This window comes from Micromys minutus, assembly GCF_963924665.1.
Source record: "Micromys minutus genome assembly, chromosome: 22".
Lineage (NCBI taxonomy): Eukaryota > Metazoa > Chordata > Mammalia > Rodentia > Muridae > Micromys > Micromys minutus.
In genome coordinates, this window is record NC_137957.1 from 46,094,695 (window position 1) to 46,122,077 (window position 27,383).

General features: G+C 49.7%; 1 protein-coding gene across 1 annotated transcript in view; it reads right to left on the minus strand.

Annotated features, from left to right (window-relative positions):
• NUAK1 (NUAK family kinase 1) overlaps positions 1-26,758 on the minus strand; it is a 60,181-nt gene extending 33,423 nt beyond the window's left edge. Inside the window, exon 1 of the mRNA XM_080935648.1 lies at positions 26,244-26,758. Coding sequence (XP_080791774.1) covers positions 26,244-26,486 — 243 coding nt within the window. The 5' untranslated portion in view covers positions 26,487-26,758. The remainder of the gene's footprint in view (positions 1-26,243) is intronic.
• Positions 26,759-27,383: the final 625 nt, after the last annotated feature.

Genomic DNA, 27,383 nt, shown 5'->3' on the forward strand with positions numbered 1-27,383 from the left:
TTCTTCTTCTCCCATTTGCTGCACACCAGGCTTATTTGTGTAGGACCCAGACCGCCAAAAAGGACATTTTCTAAAAGTTGTTAGGAACGGAGACTCAGAACCACAAACCCTAAATGTGTATCTGTCTCTAGAAGGTGAAAGATCAGCCAGACCAGTGCACAGATTCTGTGGAGTAAAGGTTAGAAACATGGCTCGGTGCCATTCTCTAGCTGTGTGGCCTTGGGCGGGTTGCATAACCTCACCAAGTCTCAGTTTCCTCTTCCATTAGTAGGGAACTAACTAAATTTCCTTTGTGGACCCTGCAAACACCACATGGCAGATGTTTGAGACATTGCTTGGACCACGTAACTCCTCGGTAAACATTTGCCGCTTTTACTCAGAGTTAGCATCCGTAGGTAGTACCTTCCCCTCTTCCTCAAAGCAAACTTGAACTCCTGCTGGTTCCTCAAGGCACAGCAAGTGAAGCGCTTACACATGGAGGTCAAATTTGTTCGCCCCAAAGGACTAGACAGCACCTGGTCTTGTAATGTAATGTCACCTAAAACTACTGGTAAGCTCAAAATAGCTGTAGCCATCATTGCTGTTAGTACAGTTGGTATCTGTATCCTTAGACTCAGACAAGGCAGGGAGGTAAACAACCTGAACCTCAAAAGCAACCCCAGGACCAGCCCAACTTCCTTCTTCCAAATCCCCATCAGCTAAAGAAGGGAATGCAGTTTTCAGGCCATGACCTCAGTCCTCATGACTGTGACTGTTCATTCTCTCTCTCTCTCTCTCTCTCTCTCTCTCTCTCTCTCTCTCTCTCTCTCTCTCTCTCTCTCTCTCTCTCCTGATGAGGCCCCACATGCAGGAGGACATCATGTCACATTCACCATGTTCTCAAGACAAGAGGTGGTAGGAAACACAGGCAAAGGCAGTAGTTGCAACAGGAAAGGATGTCCCTCCTCCTGTGGCCAAGCCATCTAAGGACTGTGCAGCCTTGTGTGACGTTACAAAGTGCTCTCACATCTCCCAATGCTCACAGAGAGAAGAAGCGAACAAACGACCAAATATCTTAAATTACACATCTTCCCCTACCCCAGATCCACTTCTTTCTAGCACGGGGCTGAGGGCGAGCTTGGGGTGAGAGGCTCAGGGGTGTGTGTGGGTGTGTGGGTATGTGTGTGACACACTACAGCCACATTCATAAATGTTCTCCAGTCTAGACAGCACTATGTGATGTGTAAAACAGTCTGCCTTTAAGTCAGGCTACCCTATAGTTAAATGTAGAAGCCATAAGTAGTAGCAGCAGACTTAGCTGTGGAGCTGTGAATTTTGCCCTGTGCTGACTGTTGTCAAAGGTACACTTGGCCCAACCAATTCCCATCTCTTGTTAAACATACCAGAATCAGTCTTCTCTTTGGGGTTGGCAGATTTCCTTTCATTGACTAATCACCCCATGCCACCTGCTCTGTGTCCTGCAGGGCATCCTCTTCCGAGATGCCTGCTCAGTGGATGCTGAGATCCTGGTGATAACTGAAGCAAGGGCATGTGAAAGAAAGACAGAGGCCGTTTGCTCCATCTTTTTCCAGGAGGGGTGTAGCTTTGGGTAATCCCACAATCCACAGTTCTCTTTCCTCGCCTATAGATGGGGTTGAAAATCGTGGACATCTGTTCGTTGAATGGCATTGTTTACAAAGCAGGCCCTGGGCTGAAGGATACAGTGATGCAGGCCAAGGGGTCTGACCCATGGTCAAGGGGTCGTTAGCCACAAGTCATAGCATGGGCTATTCCTCCTCATTACACTCCCCCATCCTCCCCGACCCTTTCACGACATCAAACACCAATGGAAAACGTAATACAGTTTCAGAGAGACCGTGGAAAGGATGCCAGTGTACAGTAGACCCTGAACTAGGTCCTAAAGGAGTCTCGACTCCAACCATGGGAGTGATGGTCTTCTGGTTTCCCAGTCTCCTCATGGGAATGTATATTTATGCACTGCCCTATGTTGGCCTGCAAGAGAATATTCTAAAACAGGACTTCTTCAATTGGTCGTCCCTCCTTACCAAGGAGCACAGGCTCCAAAGCAGGGAAGCAGGCAGACCTGTGCTAGGGCCAGTGTCTGGGACTTCCAGCCTGGAGCTCAACAGACTTTAGGGCTGAGCCTTGCTCCATATGGGCCACACACACCCCATATTCCCCAGATTACCAGAGGGCCTTGATTCAGAAACCCCTGCCTGGGTCATGATAATGCCACCCAGAAGCCTATTTTGCAACCCAAGCCCTAATCAATTCAGTGACCCTCAGCTCTGTGTGGAGTAACAGGCTGCCAGGATTCAACAGGCCACACTGGCCTGTGCCAGCCCTGCCTCAGGGCAGGTGGCTGCTGGGCCTTCCTCCCTAGCCTGTTTATTCATGTTCCTACACGGGTGTTTTCGCAGACAAGGGATAGAGAAAGCCAAGAATTGTACGTGCGTACGCCCTAAGGCAGCCTACCCCTGCAAGAAATTCTGAGAAATACAGACTTGTTCTCTACCCCGTCTTTCCTAAAACTACCATTAGAAACAAAATAATTCCTTGGATGATTTCAATTTTTCTTCCGCTACGAAAAACAATGTGGTTTAGCTTCAGATTTTAAACAGTGAAATGTTTGGTCAAGCTAGCCTGGGCAGTTACTGGGGACAACTTTGTCTACTCAGTCACTCTTTCCTGTTCTGTGTCCGCCTCACTCACCTTTGCCCCCCTTCAGGGACTGTGCCAAGAATGTCCACAGTGCAGTATTAATGCTGCAAGAAGGGGAACTGGGGACTAAAAAATCTCGGGGCAGATTTACACTCCCGGTATTTTGTCAGGGTTTATGAACACAAGATGGTGGCCATGGCTTACCCGGCAGACACCAAGAGGAGCAAAAAGGAAGCCGGAGGGAAGGTAGTGTTGGGTGATCATGCCCACTAGGAGTAAGGAGTTAGCCTCAAAAGGGCAGGCAGTGGGTGCTCCCAATGGATGAGAGCAAAGCGGGGGTTACAAGGCAGGGAGTGGGGGCAGGGCGGGGCAGGTAGGTCTGGTATCACAGGGGTTTGTTTTGAAATTCTTTAGAGGGATTGGGGGAGGGTAATGAAGAAGCTTGTTTGATGTTTCCTTGGCTGGCCTGGAACCCACTATATCAAAGACTTTATCTCAGTTGAGTTTTACTATATTCTGAGGTCTAAGACTTGTCATTGTGCTAGGCTGTGGTGGCCCACGCCCTTCATCCCAGCATGCTGGAGGCAGATGCAGGAGGATCTCTATGAGTTCAAAGCTAGCCAGGGCCACACAGAGAAACCCAGTCTGGGAAAGAACCAACTGAACCAACGAAAGAATTGTCAGCTGAAGTCACCAACCCATTGCCTCTTACTTTTCTTTAACTTAAATACGACACAGTCACATTATATTCCAAATAACAGACCGAAGCAATGAGCTGCCTGTGTATACAGCGGGCAATTAAAAGTGAGCTGCTTCCTGCAGGAAGCCCGTGGCCGGGATAATTTACCCCTGGCCTATGGGAACATTTCACTTGTCCTGGCTCAAGGTGAACCTGCGGATGATGTCAGGCCACAGAAGCCAGAGCAGATGGTGACTTCACGGTCTGCCCACAGCCTGGGGCATTAAGTAACCTGCTGGTAACACCAGAGAGGCTAACTCAGATACACAAAAGCACTTGAAATTTGAGGCTGGGAGCTGTGCCTAGAGTCACCAAACCTGTTTATTTTTAGCTCTGCACATGTCTGAAAGCCCGACACACTGCGGCATGGTTGGTCTAGTTTAGTGAATATCTGTGGTGTGTATGCATGCTTACAGGGGTTGGGGTATGTGAGAGAATGCCGGCAGATGTGCACAGGTGTGCATGGGCCAGAGGTTGCCACGGTTACCACTGTCTTTCTGGGTCATTCTCCAGCATACACACCGCAGCAGGTCTCTCATTTGAACCCAGAGTCCACGGCATACACTACTTTGCTTTTTTCTAAAGATCCACCTCTGCCCGATAGGCTCACAGGTGGACCGACACACCCACACAGCCTTTTGTATGGGTGCTGGGGACCCCAATTCAGTTTCTCATGCTTGAATAGCAAACACTTGAGTACCCACTAATCCATATCCCCAGCTCACCCGGTGTAGCTGGTTCTCTCCCAGCTGACAACTGTCTTAAGAAGCGGGTAGAAGAAATGAGCCTGGGGCTGGGTGAGCAGATAAACGGGGAGTCCTCCACCCAATTTTTGATTCCCCAGCCGCTATTTAGAGCAGGCTGTAGCAAGTCAAGGCTGGACCACTTGTATCTATGGACCTCCAAACCCAAGAAAGTTCTCACTGGAACGGCTTTGGCGCCAGAATCAGTACTTGGGCTGGTCAGTACTTTCAGAACTTGCTGGGGACCCCCAGGGTGATGACGTCTTATGCAGTTTCCACATCTGAAGATGAGGCTGACCTCAGATCTAACCTCTGGTTGTGCACAGGATGGAGCAGGGAGAAAGAAAAGAGTAACCAGGAGCTGTATGGGTGGTACAGTGTTCTGTACCCACCTCCCTATCAGACAGGGGGGAAACTGAGTCCCAAGATGGCTCAAGTATAAGCTCAGGTTCCCAAACTTTGTGATAATAGGTGACGAGAGAGGGAATAAGTCTGAGCAGGGAGTCCTGAAGCAGAACCTGGTGCACAAAGACTAACATTTACAGGTGAGGCAGGCTCCTGTGGAAGAACCCTTGCGTTGTTAATAGACTGAGAAAGGAAATGGCAGCTCTGTCTGAGCACACTGGCAAAGTATGAGCTGTTTCACAGCGTGGTGCAGGATTCTGCCCCCCAACACACACACAGTGCCAGGGCGATGGCCTCAGAGCTGTGGGAGCGACGGTTTGGTTTTTGTTTTGTTTTTTTGTTTTTTAATTTTTTTTGTTGAGGGTTCCAAACCTTGCTCTAATTTCTGAAGCCTGGTTTGTTGTCAGAGGTGAAGTGTACTAAAGGGTGGGGCTTGGGTGGAGCTTGGGTGGGGCTGGGGTGAGGGTGTGGATGGGGTGGGGTGGGGCTAGGAGTGAGGGTGTGGCTGGAGTGGGGTGTGGCTGAAGGTGGGGCAAAGGTTGTGGTGGGGGTGGGGGCCCCATCCTTGCCTAATTAACTGCAAATGCTACTTTTAAATATGAACTCGGGACAGCTGCTGAACCACAGGCAAAGGACACAAAAGACCAAAGAGGCCAAGTTCAGTTTCCGAAGAGAAAGAAAATGAATCTACTGAGCCGACCTTGGCTGTGGGGTCTGAACAAAGTCCTTAGATTCTGAGGGGGTGAAACACAATATAGGCAGAGGCAGGGGGCTGACGCAGGACTCATCCTGATGCTGCAGGGTTGGAGGGACCCAATGGGGAACATGGCAGGAGAGAGGCTTGCAGGGACAGGAAGCCACCCCTTCCAGTAAACCGGTATTTTCTATCTTTATCGTGGATGGTCTTAGTGATAAGTAAAGGAAAGATTTGTCAGAAGTTATTTTTAATCCCGACAGAAATCCCTGCTATTGGAAAACATTATGAATAATGGCTACAGTGGAGTGGAGTGGGGGTCACAGGCTTCATCTGTCACCTCAGCCTCACCCTCTGGCCTCAGCTCCCTGCTCCCTGCAGCGGGAAACCCTTGCTGCTCATTACTGAGAACAAATGGCTGATCCCAGCTCACGCCCCTTACAGAAAGGGCGTCAGAGACCCCTAATTAGCACCCCACAAGCTCACCCAGAAATGCTGGTGGCAGCAGAAAGCCAGCCCCAAGGAATAACAGTATCACCTCTATGGGGTCCACTCCTCTTGGGGGGGTCATTTCCTGAAGCCTCACTCCGTGGAGACTTAGCCAGTTCTGCATCCTTGCTTTTCCACCCATGAGAAAATTAAGGAAGGGAACTTTGATTATTCTAGGGACTCAAGGAAGAGTCTGAGTGAAAGAGTGTGACCCTGTCTCTCTGGAGGCCTGGGCCAGCCATATTCTCTGCCGGGATCTTTCCACATTCTACCACCTGCAACTGACTTTTCCATCCTGCCAAGTACCCTCCATTGGTCCTGAGACAGGGCCTTGTGTTAGACACCAGGTCCCCTCCCATCACTTCCCTCACCACTAGTCATAAACTCTATTCACACTGAAGCTACCTCTGATGGTTTGTATATGCTTGGCCCAGAAAGTCACTCTATTACTAGGTGTGGCCTTGCTGGAGTGGGTGTGGCTTGCTGGAGTGGGTGTATCACTGTGGGTGTGGGCTTTAAGACCCTCATCCTAGCTACCTGGAAGCCAGTATTCCACTAGCAGCCTTCAGATGAAGGAACAGAACTCTCAGCTCTGCCTGCACCATGCCTGCCTGGATGCTGCCCTGCTCCTGCCTTGATGATGATCCTCTGAACCTGTGAGCCGGCCCACAATTAAATGCTGTCCTTATAAGAGCTGCCTTGATCATAGCTCCTGTTCAAACCAGTACAATGCTAAGACACCACCTCTACCGCCTCTCCAAACCAAATTATAGAACATCCAGGACTGAGCAAGTACCCAATGGGTAGTCCATAAAAGAGTTACCATGAAGATGTATTCTGAGAATTCTAAAAGACAGGTAAAAACACACAAGGCCACAGTGGGTCACTTCATTCCACCAACCCAGCCACAGCCACCTGCCCCTGGGTCTTCGGGGATGAGTCTCGGAGGCACTAAATGTTCAGTTGCTCCCAATCACTGTGAACTTCACATCTTTCCAATGGAGGTGAAAAGAGACCACGCTTGGGGAACGCTTGGGTGACTCGCGGTGATCAAGAACGGTGATCACAATAATTTCCAGTTATCATGGCCTTAGTATATGCCTGGCACTGGGTACCACTGAGTTAAATCTCTCAGCCTTGCAACAACATTGTACTTCCTCGGTGAAGATAAACGAAGCCTGGGGGAGGGCAGGGGAGGGGACTGCTGGTACAGTAAGGGACAAATGGTAAAGAGCAGACATGTATGTTGCTAAGCCCAGGGACCATATTCTTAAACCCTGGCCACAGTGACCCTGTGACTGGCACAATCCTGCCGACAAGTAAGGTGGTTGATAAGTGAGCTCAGACAGAATTTTTGGATATAAAGATAGACCCACCTGAAAATTTTTCCCCAGCTCATATTTAGGCCACTTCCATCTTAAAATATGCATCCGTGGGCACCACTTTCTACCATCCATCTGGCCGGTGAAGGCAGGTGGGCACAGTCACAAGCAGAAAGGGAGATGTGGGAGTCATGTCTCTTCCATACAATGGCAATAGTCCATTCCCTCAGCAAGCCACTGTGGGAAACTGCTCTAGACAAAGCACTGCCCCACTTCTACACAGTGGCCTAGACCTTCCCTTCGGGTGGCTTACACGCTCTTACCCTCTGTAGCACGCCAGACAAGTTTCTGTTAGAATGGGCTGTGACAGTTTCACTTGCCCAGTACTGGTCAAAATGACACCTTTACAACTCATCCGGATTTGTCAAACTTCCTCTCATACATACCTCTGAGGAACACAATAATTTCATGGTACACTGCTGTGGGATTTCCTTGGGGAAGGAACATCAGAAAGGGTTTTTTTTGACATTCTGTCTTAGTCAGGGTTTTTATTCCTGCACAAACATCATAACCAAGAAGCAAGTTGGGGAGGAAAGGGTTTATTCAGCTTACACTTCCACACTGCTGTTCATCACCAAAGGAAGTCAGGACTGGAACTCAAGTCAGGAAGCAGGAGCTGATGCAGAGACCATGGAGGGATGTTACTTACTGGCTTGCTTCCCCTGGCTTGCTCAGCTGGCTTTCCTATAAAACCCAGGTCTACCAGCCCAGGGATGGCACCACCCACAATGGGCTGGGTCCTTCCTACCTTGATTACACTTGAGAAAATGCCTTACAGCTGGATCTCATGGAGGCATTTCCTCAACTGAGGCTCCTTTCTCTGTGATAACTCCAGCTTGTGTCAAATTGACACAAAACCAGCCAGTACAAATGCTTTGCATGAAGGTTCAAGAGTGTACATTCTCTGTTCCACGCCTACAAATTTGTGCTACCCACACCGCAATTTAAATATAATCTAACAGAGAGAGAGGAAATGTTCATGGTCAATACCTCTGGCATAGCAAGCAAACTACAAGCTAGGACCATCTTGGTCTTGACTCCTGCCTCCTCAAAATCTATAAAAGAATCTCAATGAGTTGGGATGAATCAGTCAGGATAACTATCCCAGGTTTTCATGTTTACAAGAATTAATCCTTTCCTATTCAACCCTGCTGTGACCAACCTGGTCCAGTGACTGATTAGCGGTTGCTGGAGTCCGTCTTCCCAGATCCCTATGCAGCCTCCATCTGCTGCTTTGTACTTGAGATTAAGGCCATAAACCTATGCTGGGCCATGTTGTATAAACAAGCCTCTAAGGATACATCAACCCACTGCACCTTGCAGCCTCTTCATGAGACAGGCTACTGTGCAGAAGGACAAACGATCTAAAGACGGATCGCCTCATGCTCCCACAGGTCAGCACTACGGCTTCAACCCAGATCCTTGGACTCTGTGACCACTGTTGCTTCCCCTGGGTCACACGTGTCCAGTCTACAGAGCCACCTGGTAAAGTAGGCAGTGGCATTATATCACACCTCCTTTCTCTGGAGCCCAGGGATCAGTGGGAGGGGTCAGGCTATGAAACCGTTCTTAAGTTGTGATGTGGAGCTAACCAGAACGCTTCAGAGTATGGGGCAACACAGAGACACTCCACCCCAAGTATTGCCTTTGTGGCAGTGCTTTACAAGAACCAGGCCATCAGAGCACAACTGACAAACCCAGACACCAAGGGCCAGAGACATCCCAGCAGAGCCCCAGCAAGCTGCGCTCTGATGGAGCAAACACACAAACATCAATGTTCCCCAGATGTTCTCCATGTAAAACATTTGGTTTGAGACATAGCTCTGCTCTCCCCTCAAATGCTTACATTTGTTTAATGGACTCGTACAGTTGGGCTAAAACATCCTGGAGCAGACATCTGAAGCCAGCCTGTCTCTGATGTGAACACCCCATCTGCAGAGAATATGAAGTAAATAAGACGGTTCTTCCCAAGAGCTGGGCTCTAAGCCGCTTGTAAAATGTAAGCTATGTGCTGATAATAATGCACGTCCCTTTCAAGGGTGTTTCTGAGTCCATCTCAGAACTAATCTAAGACTGATGTTCCAACAGAGACTGGTCAGGCAAGCTAGAGGACAAATTCGGTTTATTACTCCCTCGAAGCAGCAGCAGTTCGAAATTCTGCCAGTTGAGCAACTTAGATGATGGAAATAGGAGCAAGACTATTTTTTCTGGTTTCAATTTTCCAAACAGTCATGGCTTCTTTATTCCCAAACGACTTATCCCTTAACCCACAGTCTAAGCAAGACACAAGTAACACAGAGAGAATAGGAAACGCACGTGACCTTGAGTCATGAGACCCAGCTCAGCCACATGCTAACCAGTTGATGACCCAGGGGCCCTGCTCTGGGCTCATCCAGTAATTCAAAAACACCAAACTTTATCAGATTCACTCTCAGAACTGACACAGCTCTGATGATTAAGCAAGAATAGACTACACTCCCTCAGAAAGGCTGCCTCAAGAAATGCCCCAGCACCCATTTACTGGGCCCCTGCAGACAACAATTTTCTCCACTGCACAGCCAACAATGTAGAGAAACGGGAAAATGGGATCTGAAACAGCATTTCTGACAGAATCAAGACATAGCAGCTAGAAGAATAAGGAGATGCTCAGTCAGTAAGGCGTTCGCCACATAAGCGCGAAGAAGGCCTGAGTTCAAATCCCCAGAACCCGCGTCAAAGCTGGGCACAGTCGTTCTGGTTCTGTAAGCCCAGGACTGTTGAGGTGAAGACTGGGGGGGGGGTTCCTGATCAGGCAGCCTCATCTTGTCTGTGAGCGCAGGGTCTCCAGAATAAGGAGGAGGGAGATGGAAAGACGAATCGAAGTTAAGAGCACACACTGCGTTTGGAGAGGACCTGAATTATGATCTAAGCACTCCTGGCAGGCAGCCCTCACACGCCTGAAACTCCAGCTCCAGGGACTTCTTGGTTACCTGCACTTACATGCACATACGAATACACACATAAGAGGGCATGTACACACGCACCCATGCACACGTGCACCAAACACACACACACACAAACTCGAATACACACATGCATGCACCTGCATACGAGCGCACATACAAAGAAAATCCTATACATCAAACATGAGACCTGTTAGCTCACTTCTCTTTGAATCTTTAGCTTCTCTGTCCCATGAATGTTCAGGGTTTGAGCGGGCAATTTTTTTTGTCAATACAAGAAAAGGAGAATTTCATCTTTCAAACAGGTCCCCAAAAAAGGAATACAAGCTGACGCAGAAGACACATAGACTGTGAATGACCGGCGGGAAGATCCCTAAATGCTACCTAAAGGACCATTGAGAAGTGAGATGAAGGTACCGAGGAAAGGGCTCCAGCTGGCTTCCCTGACAAAGGCTTCCTCGGCACATGTCTACAGTTTTGAAGAGACTTGGTTCATCTACAAATGGGCTCCATCCTCTGGGAATCACGTATAAACACGAGTGCATCCAGAACGCTCTATTATAAGTACTGTTTCCACACTAAACATCCGGTCCTCCAGCTCCTCCTACATCTCCTCACCGGCAGCTCAGGGCAGGCTGAATGCTCAGGAGCTCTAAGGTTTCTCAGCCTTCCTCACCAGCCTCGGACACTGCAGTCTCTATGCCATGAAACGCAGCATCCTCCAAGGCCAGGAAATGGTTGTCTGATCACCACTTCCCCCTTGTAAAGCTAAAAGGCTGGCTTTAGACTTACGTCCACCCTCACTGCTGCTAAGAACAAACGCAGGGCGATGAGCTAAGCATTAGAAAGCACCCAGGCTTCAGCCATACAATGGTTCCAAGCGTGCTTATGGCTATTCTTATCAACGTTGCTAACAGACAGAACTATGCAGACATATGTCTAAGAACATTACGACAGGCTTCAAACACTAATCTTCGGAGGAAGATGTCAGAGTGCAAAGTGAGAAGGGGATGACAGAAAGGAAGCAGCTGCCACCTCCTTCGAGAGGCCATTTCAGGCCACCCCACTAAAAGAAGTCCCTCCAGACATGCTTCTGCGGCCCCTGGGGAATCGATACTTGCCGGATGGAATTAGTTCCCTGAAATAAACAGACAGGCAAAGGTCACTGCAAAGGGGCCTAGAAAGAAAACAAGCCAGCTGCTGAGTTACAGGCAGCCCATGATGCAAGAGGGCAAAAGGTTCCAGCCCAGGCCCTGTGGAATGGTTCGGACAACTAGGTCCCTATAGGGGAAAACATATGGGAGGCAAAGATATGGGAGGCTAATCCTGCTAGGATCAAGACCCCAGTGTGACCAGACCTAGATGAGGACTTCTCAAGGCCCCTGAGCTTTGGTGACACCCATGTTACAAGTGGTATTTTCCACTCCAGGGGGCTGGGGGGTGGGGCACAATGATCTGAGGTCACACCTGCTCAGACAGTCTTTATACGTGAAAGTCATATGCCTTGTGTGCTAAACAGGGCTGGCACACAGTAGGTCTATAGGAATTTCCTCCAAATGAATTAATTATGTTCCTTAGGTTCAGGGACAGACCTATGGGGACAGAGGCAGAACATTGTAGATCACAATGTCCTCATGTGTTATTTTTCTTAATAAGCCCTTCCTAACTATACCTGAACTTGTCTCTCAGCGACTGGAAGAGCACACATCCGGCATTCCAGAAAGTCTGTGAGTCTGTGGAGCGCAGAGGCCGTGATGGGGGTATCACAGAGGTTTAGGATACAGGTCCACTCAACAAGCTGTCTACATCTGAACAACAGCCTCCCTTTCCTCTGCCTCGGCTCGCCCGTGTGTCAAACAGAAGTCAGGATGATGCGCATCTCTTAAGGCGTCCGTGAGGATGAATGCAGATCGGCGATTTAGCCTGTTTGGAGCGTCGTGGGCACACAATCGCTCTTACGTAACTGTTCCTATTGTCACATCGTGTTAGGATAACATGGAAAGAGGGGGCAGCTTCTAGCCCAGGATAATATCCAAGAACTCTGCTTGTTAGAAAACAGACAGAAAATAAAACCTGTGCTGTGTCCCCGGACAATACTGGCCATCAAGAGCTGTTCCTCAAAGCACCAACTGTAGTCTGCTCCCTTCTCCTCCAATCCCTTGAGCAGCCGAATTAACATGCAAATGTTACTAAGTATACCAGAGGCTACCCCAATCCTGCTAACCAAGGGTGGGTTGGGGGTGTCACAGAGAGTCTGTGAACGCTCACAGCTGCATCCTGTTGACTGGCTTGTTCCTCCAAATTTAAAATCACTGTTTGAGATAAGCATCCTAACTAGAGGAACCTCATCACAGTAGACCCTGGAGGCTTGCACAGTGCCTGACACACAGGACAGCGTCAATAATGTCCGGCAATTCCAGTCAACGGGAACCCTAGACATGTTTATTGAGTTTTCTTAGGAGGTGTGGTGCTCAACCGAACAATGCTGGTACAGACATTTTCTCGTTCATCTAAAAGCTCAATGAGTGAATATTATTCCCTAGGTTTCCATCTAGACATGGTTGGGGGGTGGATACAGGAAAACAGTGGGAGAGATGTTTAGAAGGCAGTACCGGAAGTCGTGTGGAATGGTGCAGCCTGTTACTACCTCGAGACAAAGCATTAAGTTCTGCCAAACAGAAAGAACTACCTGGGTTGGTAGCCTTGACCTGTCTTGCACTATCTTATGGTAGACTCCAGCCGTACAGGACTGCTAGCCACTTAAAATGTGGCTTGTGCAGCCAAGAAACGGAATCTATCCCTTGATTTCATGGCAATTAATCTTAGTAATAGATTGACTGATTGATCTATTGTTAACTAATTAATCTACTATTATCCTAATCATAGCCACAGGTATCCCCATTTGGCAGTGCTGGTCTAGGGCAGACACGAGAGAAAAACTAGGGGAGAAAAGGCAAGCATCAGGCATGAGAGCAAAGAAACGGGAGTGCACCCACCGTGCTATCACATGCCTCGCGCCCACTTTGGGATGCTCCGATGCCCCCTGGCAGTCAGGTGTGAGGTATTGTGCTCTGGCTGGAGTTTTTATAGCTCCTGATCACTTGGAGGTGGTAGGCAACCCAGCCAAGCCCCAGGGACTGAAGCAGAGAACACCTCACTGCTAGCCAAAGCTGCCAAAGATAAAGATTCCCCGTCACTCTACTGACGGCCCTTGTGTCCTTGGGGAGCACATCTCACTGGGGCCAGAATATTGGGCAGATTTTATGAGTTTTCTTCGTGTTAAGCCTAAGCACAAAGACAAACCTCTTAAATTCCTCCAGAAAATTGGTGGCCGATCCAAACATTGCATCAAATTAGAACTCGTTGTGGGGGGGATGGAATGCCAGACTGCTGCCACCGGAGAAATGCTAAATATTTATTATAATTTGAAGGAGGGTTTGTTTATCTTTGTTTTGTTTTTTACTGTGTGTGTGTGTGTGCTTTTTTTTTTTTTTTTTTTTTTTTTTTTTTTTTGCCTTGTTTTGCTTTGTTTGTGGTTTGCGAATGGCATCACCAGATAAAGCAGTAAAAAGTCCAGCCTGACCCCATCTTTCTTCAGCCGGGGCGGCGCAACAAAGCCCAGGCTCTCTGCCGCACCTCCATTGATAAAAACAGGGTTTTTCAAAACAAACAAAAGTAACTTTTCAAACCTTTCAGAAACAGTGCTTTTCTGGAAAAATGGGGGCTTGTGCTGCTTAATGTTTTTCTTCTCAGGCTTCACTTAGTTCCAGAACATTAAGATCCTGGGGTTTATTTTTTTTCCAGTGCCAGGGATTGAACTCTGGGTTTTGCAACTGCTAAGCAAGCGATCCACCACCAAGTTACAGCCCCGGCCTCTTGTGCTGTTTATTCTGAGACAGAGTAGCACTGAGTTGTCTCAGTAGGCCTTGAACTGACAGTCCTCCTGCCTCGAGCTACCAAACAGCTTGGAATTTAATCCAAGGAAACAGGATCACCAAACCACTGTAAGCTAGAGGCAGTGTCTGACACCACAGGTCCTTCACAAATGCATCTCCCTAAGTCGTGATGGCTTCTCCTTAGGATTCCAGCTCTGATTTGGGGAGAGCCATTCACTGGCTACTCCCTCCGAGCCTCGACATCCCCACTGCAAGGTGATCGTGATAATCCCAGATTCAAAGACAAGAACTCAAGGTCAAAATAAGTCATGCTGGGGGTTGTTGCTCAGAGCTAGAGAACTACCATAGCCTGCACATGGCTCTGGGTCCCAAATCCAGCAACCTCCCCCTACCACACACATACTCAAAAAAAGAAAGCAAAGAGGGAGGACATAAGTTAAAATTTAAAACCAGGGAAAGAACAGGAGGGAAAGGCAGCTTGTGCACGTGGCACAGGCTTGTCGTCACTCAATAAGGTTTCCAGCCACTAGAATCTTCCCTCTGTCCTGGGACCAGCCTACACATCCAAGAAAGTGGCTGTCACCCAGTGAGATTTCCATTTAGCGTCCCCTCTCTCCAGAATGCCTGCCACCAGCTTGCAAGTGCTCTACTTGATTTTCCTGAGACATGCTCCCTGTTATGAAGATGGGGGCTCTGTGTACCCAGAATGAATGTGTCACCTAGGGTGAAGGCATCCAGGTGCTGGACTCAGAACTCCCCAGGCAAACCAAGGTCTGTTAGCATCCTCTGCCCACCACTGTGCTAAGGGAAGAGAGTTTGTTTACGTCCAGGTCTGTTAGGAAGCACTGCCCTGCCTGGAGGCCCTCTGCAAGCTTCTTGTTTGCTAGCACCTCTGTTCACTGACACTGAGCTGTCAGGAAGCCAAAACTGTACAGTGGGTATCGAACAGGCAGTGAGATTCTGAGGGATTAGATTACAGGGGTGAGGGTGGAGAATCAGCCCCCTTAAATAGACTAGCAAGGAGAGATTGGGATGGAGCATAAAGATACGGATCTAGAAATAGCAAGGGTTAGACACACATTCTAGAATCAAGAGATTCAGAGAGCTTCCTTGGGCCTGGCTTGCCCCCTACCTGCTCCTTCCCAGTACCCAGTAAAGGGGTCTAGTACACAAAAGAGCTCAACAAACATCTAAAGAAACATCTCTACCCTTTTGCCTGGGAGAGACTGCCACAGAAAAAAAATGGCGGAGACATTCCTACTCCTTGGGAAGCAGCGAGAGCTCCCCACTTAGAGCTCAAGCGGATGTGGGCTGCATTCCCATCCCCACATCTGAGTGATAACTGGTGTGGCCCCTGCTCCCTCTTTGGCCACATCTCTCTGAGAGTATGGTAATGGCACTCAGGTGCCGAGCACAGGGCCTGAGCAAGGACAAATGAGCAGAAATGACCAGACCATCTGTTCAGCTCCCAGAGTGAAACAGTAGCAAACCTATTAGTGAAGTCTTCGAGATGACCAGAAGACATCCTTGCTCTGGAGATTGCTCCCTCTGCCCTGGGTAACTGACCCCAATCCCATTTGCCACCAGCAACCATGGAGCTAACCTGTCCCAGAACACTTATGTTTCCCACCCACAGGGTCTACATATGCAAATTCAAAGGCAAGGGCAGGGCAGCCAAAACCTCCGGTCTCACTCATGTCAGACCCAAGACCCTCTGGAACTTAGACAAGAGTGACATTCTTTCCAGGCACTTGTGCAGGATGTGAGCACACACACACACACACACACACACACACACACACACGTGAACCCCAACTAGTGCCAGTCCGTGTGGCGAGCTGGGCATCGCTCTCAGCAAATGTTCTGTCATGAATTCTATGTCAACAGTGGCGGTACTGCCCACTACTGACAGGCACAAGACAGGTTCTCCAGATCTCAGTGTAGACCTACTAAGAGAGCTGAAGTCATTTATGAAGTCATAAGGTGGCATTAGGCACCTGCTATGTTCACCAAAATTGCATGCTGGCTGCCAAAGGTGTGGAGGCAAATGGGACCTTATCTTACACTCCCTGGGAGAATTCCATCCCCAAAAAAGCAGTCACACTATAAGGGGTGCAGATTTCTGATTACTGGCCTCCCTGTCACCATCTGAGCAGACTAGGATATGAGCATCCTTTGGTTCCCAAGGCAGACGGTCAGCAAGCATACACTCTAGCTTCTGCAGTCAGAGGCCTGGGTGAGAGATGTGGCAGTGGCCCAGGAGTTAAGCCCATGAGTTGTTCTTCCATAAGATCTCGGTTTAGTTCCCATCGGCCACAGGAAGGCTCACAACCATCGGTAACTCTAGTTCTGGGGAATTCAGTGCCCTCTTTTGGCTTGTTCTGGTACTGCACACAGGTGGCATACAGGCGTGCAAGCATCCATACGCACACGTACATGTTTTTAATCTTTAAACAACAGTTTTTAAAGGTCCCTGTGGTCCTTGAGAACACTGTTGGTCAGACCCTGGGCACAAGCAGGCTGGGAAAGAAGACCACTGAAGGTATTAAGTCCTTTTCTAAACTGCCATTCAAAAGAATAGAAATTAAATGACCGAGTCCCGACTCTGCCCCTCCACAAAAGGAGCTAATAAAATCTTCCACAGCCTCTTCTCTGTGTCTTCCTGATAGAAGTTTCAGCATCGCCAACTGAAGTAAATGCCGTGGGATTCTTCTCTGGAGCGAAAGGTTGCTCACGGTGGTATTTTTTTTCCAAGGCACACACAAATCCCACAGTCCAGTTGGTTTAGCGTTCCTCGGGTGCTTGATCTACAAGTTGGGAAGAGCATTTTGGAAACCTCAAAGATGACTTCTATACCTACAGCCTGCACTCTCAGATCCTCACTCAGGGGGCGGGGGGTGGGGCAGAAGGCTGGGACCTCCAGAGGAAGCCTGAGAGCACGGGAGCAGCCCAGGCAAGGAGTGTGCAGAGCTCAGGAGAGCCCATAAGAAGGATGCGGGCTGTGGACAGTTCAGCCTCCTCCTCTCTCCAGCCACACAGTAGCAGCATGGAGAGCCACGCTGACGGGTCCACTCCGTGCATGGTGGAGAGAGGAGGGTGACGCGGCCCCAGGGGAATTTCCTGCTGCCTCCAGCCTTCTCAGGGTTGTTGCTACGGGACTCCTGCAGTTCTTCATTCATTCATTCATTCATTCATTCATTCATTCATTCTCACGGGATTCCTACCATCATACACCATCAGTCAGACAGCATCCTGCCTCTGCCCTGGTAGATGGTAAACAATGGGGTCTCTACACACCGACATCCAACCTACAAACGCTGAGCTGGGGCACAGAAACAGAGAAGACATTTGAGTCCCGGGGACCCAAGGAAGGATTCTGACGGAGAGAGCCAAGGGTCGAGCCAAAGCTTTTGGGTTTTCCACTACAGCCACCCCCAGGAAAGAACAGTTTCAAGATCCTGCTGTCACAAGCCTCAGGATCATGGATGTGCACCAAACCCAGATCAGCCTATTTTCAAGACAAAGCTTCAACCCAGACTTTATCGGTAATAAAATTAATAGCCAACTCGTCTAAGGTCCTACTGTGCCACGGGTTCTACATTGAAAGCCTCCAAGTCCACCCAAATGTTGATTCTAAACGATTAGATGTTGAGATGTGCTTTCACTAACCAAAACAACATGCAGCTCTCCCGGGACCTACTGAGAAGCAGGCAGGGTGTGGGTCTAGGACTGTCTACCACACTGCTAGGATTTCTTATTCAGCCCCTTGATGGCATTCTCTGGATATTGCAGATGGATTACATGCTACATCCTAAATTCTGGGTAAATTCTAGGTATCTCAGTGGCATGAATTAACCACACCATCCCCACAGAGTCGGTTGAGCCCACCGTCAGTACACTTGAAACAGTCCAGCTCAGTGGGAAGAAGAAAGGTCCGTGAGTTCCACATCAGGGATGCACACACGGAGGAACGGATCAGACATGGCTACTTCCTGGGTTTGCCAAGCAGGGATGGGCATGCCCTGCACAGCATGACTGGCAAATGAACAGAAGGTGTCCTTTAGGCTGGCACTACCCTGGCAGTGTGCATGGCACTGTCACCCTACATGACAGTGGGCTTAACTACATCATCTCATTGAATCTTCTCAAAAAGCCATCAGATAAGACCCAGCCAAAGTACAGTAACCCCAAGGTCATCTTGCTGTCAAGGACTGGGGTGAGATATGTGGGGTAAGGGTACAGTCTATCTCCAAGATGTGTGTGTGTGTTTATGCATGTGTATGAATGTGTATGTGTGTGTGTGTGAGTGTGTCAGTGTGTGTGAGTATGTGTGTGTCTGTGTGTATGAGTGTGTCAGTGTGTGTGAGTATGTGGGTGTCTGTGTGTATGAGTGTGTCAGTGTGTGTGAGTATGTGTGTGTCTGTGTATGTATGTGTATGTCTGTGTGTATGAGTGTATATGTGTATATGTCTGTGTGTGAGTATGTATGTATGTGTGTATATGTCTGTGTGTGAGTGTGTATGTATGTGTGTGTATGTATGTGTGTGAGTGTGTGTATGTCTGTGTGTGTGAGTGTATGTGTATGTATGTATGTCTGAGTATGTATGTTATATGTTTATGTATGTGTATATATGTGTGTATGTGTGTATTAGTGTGCATGTATGTGTGTCTGTGTATATGTCTGTGTATGAGTATGTATGTATGAATGTGTGTATGTGTATGTATATGTGTGCATGTGTGTGTGAGTGTGTGTGTGTGTGTGTGTGTCCCAAGGCAAGCAGGATGCCACTGTCCACTTCTTAGATACAATGAGAGTTTTGCAGGTCTGACATCTCAAAGGCCTGACAGACACGGCCTTCTCCAGTCATCACCACCCCCTGCCCCAAAGACCCACGTTTTCCAAACAGCAGTTTTCTTGAAATATGCCCCACAAGTCCTTCAATTCCCTCATTTTAAAGTACACGATTCAGGGCTCTTCAGTCTATTCTCAAAGTCTGTGTGATTATCATTATTGTTGTAAAATATTTTCACGAGCCCCAAATAAACACACCAGTTAGCAGCGACCCTCCTTCTCCTGTCAAGCCCACCACTGGGCCTGCTGGTCACTAATCTTCCCATCCTGTGGGCTGGCTCACCTTGGAGATTTCACAGACATAGAATCATGGGGGCTTTCTTACCTGGCTTCTTCCACTTAGCACGGTGTCTTCCCGGTTACTCCACAGTGCAGCATGAAGCCCTTTGTTTCTTTTCATTGCTGAATAACGTTCCATGAATACTCAGTAGGTGAGATTACTCAAGAGATCACAAGACTGTTCTATGTAATGTGGATGTGCCACATTGCATGTTTCCATTCATGGGGAGGGGACCCTTTCTGTGCCTTCCACTTAAGGAAGCATAGGGTTGATGCTGTTCCAACCCTTTGTGAACACACTGTATGCGGACATGTGTTTAATAGTTCTTCTGGGTAGACCTAGGAGTGAAATCACCCAGCCCTAGTTTTTATATACAGTCAAAAGTTTACTGAGGAATCCCGCCATGAAGCCAACATCTGGCTGCTCCTGGGCCGTTTCCAGGGAATTTTATCAATTCAGCCAGACTCCACTCATGGGTGGGTCATCTGGCCCAGCCCCTCCTCTCCTGGGGGCTTGGGTCTTCTCAATGCTGCACTTGCCAGTGGCGTCTGGACCCGTGCAGTGATAAATGCATTCTGCTTTAAAGCAGATACTTCACAAATCATAACTTACAGATGCTCCGAGACTTTCATGTGGGGAAGACGAATGAGAGTTCGGCTGTCTGACTCTGGAGCCGCTGAGGACAGGAAGCCGCAGCCAGGAACCCGACAAAGCCCTGGATATACGTCTCTCCCTGACGAATGCGTGAGCCAGTGTAACAGCAAAGGAATTTGTGCAGGGAAGGGGGTCTGCCTGTCTTTTGCAGACTTCTCTCTGTTCAACCATTCATCTCCAGTCTGTGTCTCCTTGCCAGCTAATGCAAATGTTTCTCGGGGTCAGGGAAGATAAGCCTCACTTCTACACCTCTCTGATAGTCCTTGTTCCATCCCACAAGTCTTGGTTGGGGGCCCACTTCGAGCTCAGCAAGGCATCTCTGGTGGACGGCAGTGTGGGACAGTCTCAAGACAGTGAGACAGGGTGTAACACAGACAAGAAACCTTGACTGGGCTGCTTATCTCTCGCCACATCCTGGCAAGAAACCCTGGCGCACTGTGGATGCTTGTTTTACTATAAGCTAAGAAACTGAACTTGTTTCCCCATGGAATGCCCCCCACCCGGCGTTCAGGAACAGGTTATTTGGGGCACAGAGAATGCAGTACAGTGTGTGTCCGGGTGAGGTGTCCAAGAAGCATCACCTCGCCATCCTCTCTCCCAAGATGTTTCCAATTCTTATCTCCTCAGCAAAACCGGAACTCTCTCTGCTCCATGCTAACACCCCAACACCCCAGGTCTCCTGGCACAGAACCTTCCCATGACCTGCCTCCAGCTCGGCTTACTTCCAAACGAGCTACGGCCAAGGTTTCTGGGTACAAGCCCTGCTCTCACTGCTGAAGCTGAACAACCTCACTAGGCCTCGTCTCCTTCTTCCATAAAATGGGGTGATGAGATGTGTGGAGGAGTTCAATCAGTCGGCGCATACCTGCCACACCCCCAATAAACAGAAGCACCAAAACTGCTACGATTATCAATTCTCACTGCCCCCGACTACCTGGCCAATCTTGCACCCCACTGCACCCCAGAATAAACCTCACATTCCACAGTACCTGGTCCCAGGCTCCTGAAACCCACATCCAGGGTCAGCTTTAGCAATACTTGGCTTCCCCTCGTCTCTGCTGTACTTTAGCGAAGGGTGTGTGCAGGGCAGGGCTGTCTGTCTGCAGACTTCCACTAACACTTACTCCTTACCAGCCGTGTCTTCTGCCAGCAAATCTCAGTGCTCTATGAGGTCACGGATGCTAACCTGTTGTCTCTACCCCTTCGTGATAGTCCTTTGCTCTGTGAATCTGCCTTTGGTGGCATCCTAGGAGACTTGGTTGTCACAGCCCTGCCTCTCCATTCACTTCCTGAACTACAGTAAGAACCCACCTCATGAAAGAGTCAGCCCACAGCTGATCCCGCACCACTGGCAAAGAGGAACGTCCAGAGTCACCAGCTGTGTGACATAAAGAAATCTTGATTTCTCCAGCAGGAACAGGTTTCCAAATAGACTTAGGAGATGCCGTCCAGTTGTGACGCTCAACTCTTCACGGACTGATATATTTTCTCCGAGAGGTGAGGGTCAAATCAGGGAGCATGTCTCTAAAGTTCGGCTGGTGGCATCTGGGAGGTGGCACAGTTGATCTATGACTTGGGCAGTTAGGAGGACCTGAGTTTGATCCACAGGTTGGACCACGATCTCGTAATCACAGCACTGGAGAGGGACAGTCAGGTAAGCCCCCGGGGCTGGCCAGCCACTCCACTATCCTACCAGCTCCAGGCCAGTGAGAGACACCCTCAAACAAAAAGTGAGCCAAGGAAGTGACACCTAAAGGTTTCCTCCAGTCTCCACAGGTTTACCCAGATGACCGTGTACAGCCACATGTATACTGTACACATAGGCAAATGGACACACACACTTACATAATCTCTCTCTCATGCACACTCACACAGAGAGACAGAGAGACATACACACTCACAGAGATGCACACAGAGACATACACACTCACACACAGAGACACACAAAGGAAGACATACACACACCTTTTTCTTACACACACATATTCTCTTACACATGCATGGGCACACATACTTTTATATTCTTACACAGGCTCACACACAGTTTTACATATTCTTTTACATATTCTCTTTCTCTCACACACATATTCTTACCTATTTTCTCACACATACCCACACACGCACATATCCTCTCTCACACACACATGTATACACATACTCTTTTATAATCTCTCTCACACACACACATACTCTATTCACACACACATTCTTACATATTCACACACACCCACACATACACACACATATTCTCTCACACACATATGTGTACACATACTCTTTTATAATCTCTCTCACACACACACATACTCATACACACATTCTTACATGTTCACACATACACACATACACACATTCTTACATGTTCACACACATACTCATACACACATTCTTACATGTTCACACACACACACACACATTCTTACATGTTCACACACACACACACACACACACACACACACACACCTCACTTTAATGAACTAAGCTCCATTGAGCTTGTTCATCCCCTGAAGTGATGGCACCTTCTAGGGACCGGGCAGCTTGGCCTGACAGTTCCCTCCATGTCCTCTGGCAGACAGGAAGCTCCCACTCACACCTCACTCCACACCAAACACGGTGAATGTGTGTGGCAGACAGTTTGAAATCTCAGCCACACTAACAGAATCCACTCACTATTTTCAGGTAGGCGGCAGTGCTGCTACTGTACGCCCCGAAGGAACGAGGACCAAAGAACAGCCTCCCGGAATCACCTAAGCTCAGTCACTTCTGGTGTGAAAAAAAAAAATCACTTAAAATTTCTGGGACAGGTCAGGGTGACGCATTGGCCAAGATCTCTGATACTCTGAAAACTGGGCTTAAAATGTGGCTCTAGCAGAGCACCTCAGCCACTCTGCCCATATGTGTAGTTTGACAGGCCGACTTGTCTCTCAGACGCGCAGTTTGTTACTGCTGGGCTCAGGGACTCGCTTTTGGCAAGAGTTTACACTTGTGATATTCACTTGGGTCAAATGCACCCCCAAAAGCTGTTTGGGTTTGGGTTCAATTTTTTTGTTTTGTTGTGTTATGTTTGTTTTAGCAATGCTTTGCGTGCCCTGAAGGTCTGAGGAATTGGCTCCCAGAGAGTTCATGCCCTATTATGATCCAGAAGTTCATCCCACAGCCTGCCCAAAACTTCACCCAAACAAAGGTTGTGCAATAAAGGGGGCCCAAATTCAACCCTGTAGAAACACATTCAGATCGTATCTGGTAGACTCCTATACCCTCCTATACCCGTGCCTCCCTCGTTAATCTAACTACCCTGGCAAAGTGAGTAACTCCTTTCCCTCCCCTCCCCCTCCCCCTCCCCCACACAGAAGATGTAAGGCTAATTGCCCAATGCAACCTGTCTCTCTCCGACAGCCTTAAAAATCTAGATAAAATCGTAAGTGAGAATAGGAAAGATCATCCACAAAGAAGAAACGCTAGAGTGCTTCACTTTCACCTTTGACACTTAACACTGGCCACTTCTACAAACCCCAAAACCCAAGAAGTCAGCACTCTGGGCATCTTACTTCCCAGATGGGGAAAATGGGATCTCACCATTAAATAGCTTCCCTAAGGCTCCAATGCCAGTAAGGGCTCACTCAGTCAAGGATTTGAATGCCAGCTAAGGCTCTGAGCCTTTCTGTAAGACTGTCCCAAAGTTAGGCTTATTGTCCTGAGCGCCCGTAAGTGCCTGCCTTCCGTGCTTAAGCTGTGAGACTACATTTGGGGACAAGGAAAAGGAGATGCTTGGACCATGCAGAGGACTGAACTAGCCGGCTTCTAGCTCCTGACTGTAAGTCTCTTTGAGGAGTTGAGGTAGCTACGGTGACTCTCCTCTGGGAGCAGGACCCCCACTTTAGGCAGGAATACTGATTTCCCAAGCATCAATACCCAGAACCTGATTTCCGATATCAGAACAGGTGAGTACCCCTACTCCCCCTGAAAGCTGCTCTCAAAGGGGCTGGACTAAAGCATCAATTGGAAATCCACCCAAAAATAGAGCCGACAGAATTAAGTCAGTGTTTTCCTAAGCCTCCTCAAGGGAAGCTCTGAGACAAGTCGAGGATGTCACACTAATCTCATAAATTTTTGTTGTTGTTGTCGCTCTTGACACTGAGTCACCAAGCACAGAATAGGCAAGTGCAATGCTGACCAGTATTTTTGTTTTGTTTTGGTTTGGTTTTGCTTCTATTATCTTTCTATTCAGCCAGACATGGGGAATTTTCCACCTGACTATTCTGATTCTTCACTTAGGCTTGGCTGCCAACTGTGAACGGTGTACTCATCAGAGGAGGATGCAGGCCCCAGGAGGATTCTTACACACACACACACACACACACACACACACACACACACACACACACACACACACACATACACACACACACACACCCCAGAGGCTCTTGCTAACGTTCTCAACTTAGCTATCAAGTAGAAAACAACCCCATGGAGAAGCGAAGCCGTTTGGTAGCTGCCAGTTTTCCTGGGCCTGAATTCGGCTGCCAGCTTCAAAATCTTTACATAATTTTTGAATAAAACAAGAGATTTCGCTGAAATCAATAGCACAATGGGAGGGTGAACCAGACAATACCAGCAGACTGGTCTTGCAGAGGAGAAACGAGCCTCTGTCGTTCTCTGGGCGCCCCCTAGTGGCCGAGACGCTAAATCCTGGCAGAATGTTTCCAGACACCCACCAAAAGAGGAAGACAGGCGCCTGCCTACCAATGCAAGTCTAACCCAGCCTGTGGATCAGACATCTAGAAGAACGCCTGACTGGGAGCCACAATGGAGCTCAGCAGGCAACCGTATGCCACAAAGACTCAAAGCCCGGCTGAGCTGACTCATGATCACTTAGGTGCGAGGGTGCCCACCACAGATTCCAGACCGCCCTCCCCACCCGACCCCCTCACATCTTCAGCCTGCACCTCAGACTGCGTCTGTTTTTCATTACCAGGCTTTCCAACTTCCCAGCGCGATTCTTCAGCAGCTATTTTGACAACAAGGGGGAAGGAGCTACGCTAAGTTTTTGCTTATTCAACATCCAGCCTGGGGAATATCACCTCAGAAGAAAAACCTGAATGAAGTGTGCTCTTAGGGTTCTCCCATCGTCAGAGAGTACCTCTGCAACCACCACGCCCCCATTCTCAGCCTCTACAGCAAAGGGCACCTGCACAATTGCTCCTCAGCTTGCCACAGAATTCATGCACAGCAGAACAGTTTATGAACACAGCTTTTATCTCCAACTCACTGATAACGGCTGTTTAAGAATGATAAATCATGTCAACCTGGACGGTGAATCTGAGAATGGTAGGGCTATGCAGCTGGTCACATATTTGAGATTACCAGAGCAAACCGTGCAGACTGCGATCAGTTTCCACAGAAAAATCTCTATACAAGAAATAACGCCAACGCTCTGACGCTTGGCTTTGCCGCTGGTTAGGTTTTTTTAAGCAACAGCATCCCCTCTGAGCACCCCCAAAACGGCACAAGAGAAGCGTCATAGTTTCTGACTTTGGCCCTAAATCGATTAAAGTACATCTGATATGCTTTAAATCAAAGAACCGTGTTAATTTCTGCCATACGGCACACAAACTCTTTCTGCAACAGTCACTTTGAATCCAACTCTGGCCACAAGCAGTGTGGATTTCAAGGGCCTGTTCTGCAGAGAGGAAATCGACAACAATCCAAAGTTGGACCATTCTGAGCCCCCAAGGCACCCCGGCAGAGCCTTCAACTGTCACAGGGGCAGCGGGCCAGACCCCTTGAACAATTAAGTAGTCCTGCAGCCAGGACCTGGTAAGGCAAGCGAGACTGCTGCAAATCCGCTCTGGGTCTGCCCTGGACATGTCATGCTTGCCAGAGGCTGGAATGCAAACTGTCAAAAAAAAAAAAAAAAAAAAAATCAGGCATTCAGTAGTGGCTTTTAGGTTTGATAGGCAGAAGGAGTCTGTCGTCTTCTGCAGCAAGAGCAGCATCAGGGTCATCCCAGTGAAAAGATGCAGAGAAGTGAGGCTGCGGGTAGATGGGAAAGAAGCGGGGGTGGGGGGTGGGGGGGGTTGTCCGGAGCAACTACAGAGGGTCCAGCGCTTGAGGGTCCAGCTTCACGGCTGAGGATGTAGGTCTTTTTGGAGTTGTACAAATAAGGAACTCCGGGGCAAGGTCTGAAGGTGTGTCTTCGGGGAAGACCCCACGTTCCCAAAGCTGCAAAAAGCTTTGCGAAACCTAAACACTATGCTAGCTGGGATAAAAGGGGGGCGGGGGAAGCCCCCAAAATAAGTGCAGAAAGGATGTTAACAAGTGTTTTCAGAGACACACACCTGAGTCACGGGGTACTGTAAGGTGAGTGAGGAGTCTGACTAGGGGGCTTCTGCCGAGACACCCCTTGGTGGAGGGAGCCCCGGCGGTGTGATGTCCCCAGACCGTCTCCCCCGTCATGGTCCATCACGGAACTAGCCCGAACCCCTCCAGCGATTTCCCTTACTCACCACTCGGCCTGAAAACCTCTCTGTGGCTCTCTTGACTTTGCCGTAGGTACCTTTGCCCAGGGTCTCCTGCAGCTCATAGCGATGCTTCAAGTTGTGTTTGTGGTGATGCCGCTTCACCCCGTGCGGCTTCCTGGGTTCCACTGGGGCTGCAGTCGCCCCGGCCACCGCCTCCCGCGGAGAGCCGGGCAAGCCAGTCTCCACCGCAGAGTCATCCCCGGCCGCGGACACTGCCGCCCCTTCCATGACCAAGCGCGGGACGAGCCGAGCTGGAGAGGACAGGACCCGGCGCAGGGACTCGGGGTGGTCCCCGCCGAGGGAAACCGGGGTGCGTTCAAGGTCGCCCCCGCAGCAGCATTGCTGAGACGACCCGACCTGGCTCTGGCTGCCGCTGGGGCACTAGCGGCGGCGGCGACTGCACATCTGGCGTCCCGGGCGCGCACGCTCGGCGCACCGCCCCCTGGCCGGCCGCGGCAATCTGCGGAGCGTCCGGCGAGGTGGCAGCGGTGTCGGGGAGGGCGGCGGTGTTGGCGAGAAGGAGGGGAGAGGGTGGCTCCGCGCGCTGGAGAGGAGTGTTATGTGGGGCGCCGCGCCCCCCGCCCCCGCGCCGGGGAGGACGCGCAGACGGGGCGGGGCGAGAGGGGAGCGCGGGGCGGGCGCCCGGGTGTCCCCACCTCCGCGCCGAGCCACTGCGCAGGGAGGGGGCGGGGTGCGTGTCGCCGTTCACTCTTTGTGCAGCGCGGCGCAGGCCGGGGCGGCGACCAGGCCGCTTTGTCCTCGCCGGGTGGGGTCGAGATGGAGGGGTGAGGGTCGTCAGTGCTCTCGTCCCCTCCCTGAGCGCCCCGCGCTCACCCTCCGGAGCTACTGCGGGAGATCCGCAGCTAGCTTGGGCCGATCGGCCTGGGATAAAGCTCACCGGGCCCCCGAGGCCTCAGAGGCGACGACGCACTGAGCTAGGCGCGCGCTCCGTGGCCGGGGGCTGCAGCCTCCTGGGCCACACTTCTTTTTTGTTATGGTGTAGCGGAGGCCGCCAGGCCCGCGAGAGCTGGGGGGGAGGCCGGGGAAAGGAGGCCCAGCGGTGTTGGGTTACGGGCGGTGAGTCACGGTCCCCTCCGCTGAGGCCCTGCAGGCCCCCAGCTCAGG